Source organism: Triticum dicoccoides, chromosome 1A, assembly GCF_002162155.2.
Source record: "Triticum dicoccoides isolate Atlit2015 ecotype Zavitan chromosome 1A, WEW_v2.0, whole genome shotgun sequence".
Classification (NCBI taxonomy): domain Eukaryota; kingdom Viridiplantae; phylum Streptophyta; class Magnoliopsida; order Poales; family Poaceae; genus Triticum; species Triticum dicoccoides.
The window spans coordinates 608,859,757-608,863,262 of record NC_041380.1 but is presented as its reverse complement, the minus strand read 5'-3'; the positions used below and the strand labels follow the sequence as shown (position 1 = coordinate 608,863,262).

The window sequence follows — 3,506 nt, the reverse complement described above, 5'->3', positions numbered from 1 at the left end:
ATATAAAAAAAAGTAGTCCAGTAGTAGTAAGATAGGTTAGGGCATGCGGTGCAGTGCAGCCCATGCAGTCGGCCCACCCACCCACGCATCATCTATCGGGTCCAGTCCAGTCGCGTCTAGGTTAGGGAGGGATGAACCAAGGGCCAGGATGCCGCGGAGCGCATGATCGGACGGCGGGTTCGTGCCCTGGGTCTTTTAAAAGGCTCCGCTCCAAACCCCCAGTCCATTCCCCAATCCAATCCATCCCCTCCCTCCGTCGGCTTAAACCCTAGACCGCCGCCGCCGGTTGACATGGAGTTCTGGGGTAAGCAAGCATTCCTTCCTCCTCTCTCCGCCGCCGCCCAAATTAGTTGGTTTGTTTGTTGCGGTATGTATGTATGTATATCGTCCATCCTACTATTAGATTAGATTAGTTTAGCGGATTGGATTGGATTTCAGCGAGCCGAGCCGAGCCGTCAAACCCTAGCAATAACATGTTTGTCTGTCTGTCTACTTACTGCTGTTGTATGGTGCTCCCACAATAACATGATTGATTGATTAGATAGTCTGTCTCTCTGTAATCTAATGGCTTGTTAAAAACGTGAGTATGATGATTTTTTTTAAAAAAAATCAATCAATCAATCTACTGTCTCTGTACATGTCTTCATTTTTTTAATTTTAATAATGTTTGTGCTGTGCAGGCCTTGAGGTTAAGCCTAACCAGTCCCTCAAGGTTTCACCTGATGATGACCACTTCCTCCATCTCTCCCAGGTCTGCTGCTGCTCTCTTGTCCTCACCATATCAATTAACTCTTCTCTACCTATTCTATTATTATTATTATTATAGTATTGCTTCTTTTTTTTGCGGGTGAATTATAGTATTGCTTCATGATTGAAATATTATTATAGTATTGCTTCATGATTGAAATATTTTTTTTTGTTTGGTCATTATTCATTTCTTCCTCCTCTTATGTGTGCGTTCGTGTTTCCATGCCAGGGTGCCCTTGGTGAAGTCAAGAAGGATGACAAGGCTACCATGTTCGTCAAGATTGGCGACCAGAAGCTAGCCATCGGGACCCTCTCTACTGACAAGTTCCCTCAGATCCAGTTCGACCTCGTCTTTGAGAAGGAGTTTGAGCTCTCACACAATTCCAAGACGTCCAGCGTCTTCTTCTCTGGCTACAAGGTTTTCCAGCCTGCCGACGGAGATGAATATCCTTTTTTACATATATACTAGTAATAATATTTCCTTATCAAGTATGTGCTACTTGAGAGTCTTGTTTCCTTGACCTGCCTTTTCCCCTGCTTCCACGATGGATTTTGATTCCGAGGACGAGTCTGAGGAGGAGCAAGACACCATCATTCCAGCACTCACCAAGGAGAATGGTATGCACATTTCCCCCGTTGCTTCTAGTCACATCTATCTTGGATGGAACACCAGTGGAAATGGAGAGATGATGACCCTTGTCAATGCTTTTTTCTTCTTTCTTCCTTTTCAAGGCAAACCTGGAGCCAAGGAGCAGAAGAAGCAGGTTAAGATTGACACTGCTGCCCCTTCAAAGTCCAAGCCTGCTGCTAAGGATGGGGGAAAATCTAACAAGGATGATGACAGCGATGATGATGATGACAGTGATGAGGATGACAGCCAAGATGACTCTGGTGATGATGGAGCATTGATTCCCATGGAGGATGATTCTGTGAGTTCATTTAATTGTCGCCCCATAATTTGTTTATGTTATATATATGGCCTGGTCTAGGTTTTTCTAGATTGATGCTTGACTGAAACTGCCATCACCTATTATGGTAGATATGCATAGTTTGTGCTCACTGAAATTGTTTTTCACCTATTTGTGGTAGCTATGCATATGGATTGATTCTTGACTGAATTTGATAATCTACTATTATGGTACATATCCATATAGATTCATGCTTGACTGAAATTGTTAAATCTACCTATTATGATAGATATGCATATGAATTCATGCTTGACCGAGATTGTTAATCTACCTATTATGGTATATATGCATATGAATGGATGCTTGACCGAAATTGTTAATCTAGCTATTATGGTATATATGCATATGAATGGATGCTTGACTGAAGCTGCTGGTCACATATTATTGTAGGATGATAGTGAGGACGGTGATGATTCCTCTGATGATAGTGAGGATAGCTCTGATGAGGAGGAAGAAGAAACACCCAAGGTAGTATGATTGTTTTTGATGTCGATGTTTTATTATAATTTTCTCTCTGGATGCCTAGTTTGTTACCTGACACCCAACATTATGCTGCTATTCAGAAGCAAGAGACTGGGAAGAAGAGGGCGGCTGGAAGCGTGTTGAAGACCCCTGTTACTGACAAGAAGGCCAAGATTGCAACACCGTCAGGCCAGAAGACAGGTATAACATTGTGTGTGTGATATCAATCGGCCTTGCAATGAATGTGAGCAGCCCATGATATGGTGTGGCCTTGGTTGTTTGCTGATGATGGATGGCCTTTGTTTGCAGGTGACAAGAAGGGAGCTGTCCATGTGGCGACTCCTCACCCGGCCAAGAAGGCAGGCAAGACCCCGGCTACCAGCGACAAGTCGCCCAAGTCTGGAGGGTCGGTCGCGTGCAAGTCGTGCAGCAAGTAATAAGTCTTTTCTCTTGTGCTATATATATATATTTCTGTTTGGACAGTTATTAGATGATGACTGTGGATTCCAGTGTTGCTAACATGGTGAATCTCTCTTGATTGGTTTTGCGCAGGACATTCAACAGCGAGGGCGCTCTAGCTTCGCACTCCAAGGCAAAGCACGAGGCCAAGTGAAGAGGAGAGGAAGGTGTTGGCTGGCTGGCTGGCTCCAGTTGCTATTATTTTGATCTGTCTGCCCTATTGAGATTATTATCGTTATGCTGCTGTGTTAGGCTATCTGCTATATCTTATTATGTTGTCGTACCTACCTAGCCTGATCCTGAGGGAAGGGAAGGGAGAAACCGTTGAGCTGTTAGTGTTGATGCGTTTGTTGTTGAATCGAACAAAAAAGCCGCTGTGATTCGGAATTGGAATTGGTTGGTGGAATGCTATGGTCATCATGGTTTTGAATGAATGAATCCTGTGTGGTTTGGGACATATTTTTGGCTTGTTTCTTGATGTTTTTGAAGTGGGTTGCTGCACTTGTTTGATGTTGAGGTGAAATGTTAGAAAGTGTTTTGACATGAAGAAAAATGCAACAAGTTAATCCTGTCTAATGGTAGCATATCATATAAGCAAAAACTAATTGGCTGGGCTGGGCTACCACTTGTTCAGATTGTGAGCCAACTAGAAGTATGTACACAAGGCTGGCTCTAGGAACAAGGATACACCAGGCAGGCAGGCTCCAATTTCTCCCTCCTTTTCCTCTCCTTCCCCTCCTAGGCTAGGCTAGGCTAGATAGATGGATAGTTGATCTTGTCTCTCTCAGGAATGGTGTCCCTCCCTTGCATCAACTACAAACAAATCTGAAACTAGTCTGAAATTGTTAATTTCTGAACCTATATGACAGC

General features: G+C 43.6%; 1 protein-coding gene across 1 annotated transcript; it reads left to right on the top strand.

Annotated features, from left to right (window-relative positions):
• The first annotated feature begins 223 nt into the window (after positions 1-223).
• LOC119295476 (histone deacetylase HDT2-like) lies at positions 224-3,093 on the top strand. The gene is made up of 9 exons (XM_037573900.1): positions 224-304; positions 681-751; positions 977-1,191; positions 1,292-1,365; positions 1,480-1,676; positions 2,106-2,183; positions 2,279-2,378; positions 2,487-2,610; positions 2,730-3,093. The coding sequence occupies exons 1-9, from the start codon at positions 292-294 to the stop codon at positions 2,788-2,790; spliced, it is 933 nt and encodes a 310-aa protein (XP_037429797.1). The 5' UTR covers positions 224-291; the 3' UTR covers positions 2,791-3,093.
• Positions 3,094-3,506: the final 413 nt, after the last annotated feature.

Excerpts from the sequence above, each read along its gene's own strand:
- LOC119295476 (XM_037573900.1), top strand. Across the intron at positions 2,184-2,278 it reads AGGAAGAAGAAACACCCAAG|AAGCAAGAGACTGGGAAGAA; the intron begins GTAGTATGATTG and ends GCTGCTATTCAG. Across the intron at positions 2,611-2,729 it reads GCGTGCAAGTCGTGCAGCAA|GACATTCAACAGCGAGGGCG; the intron begins GTAATAAGTCTT and ends GGTTTTGCGCAG.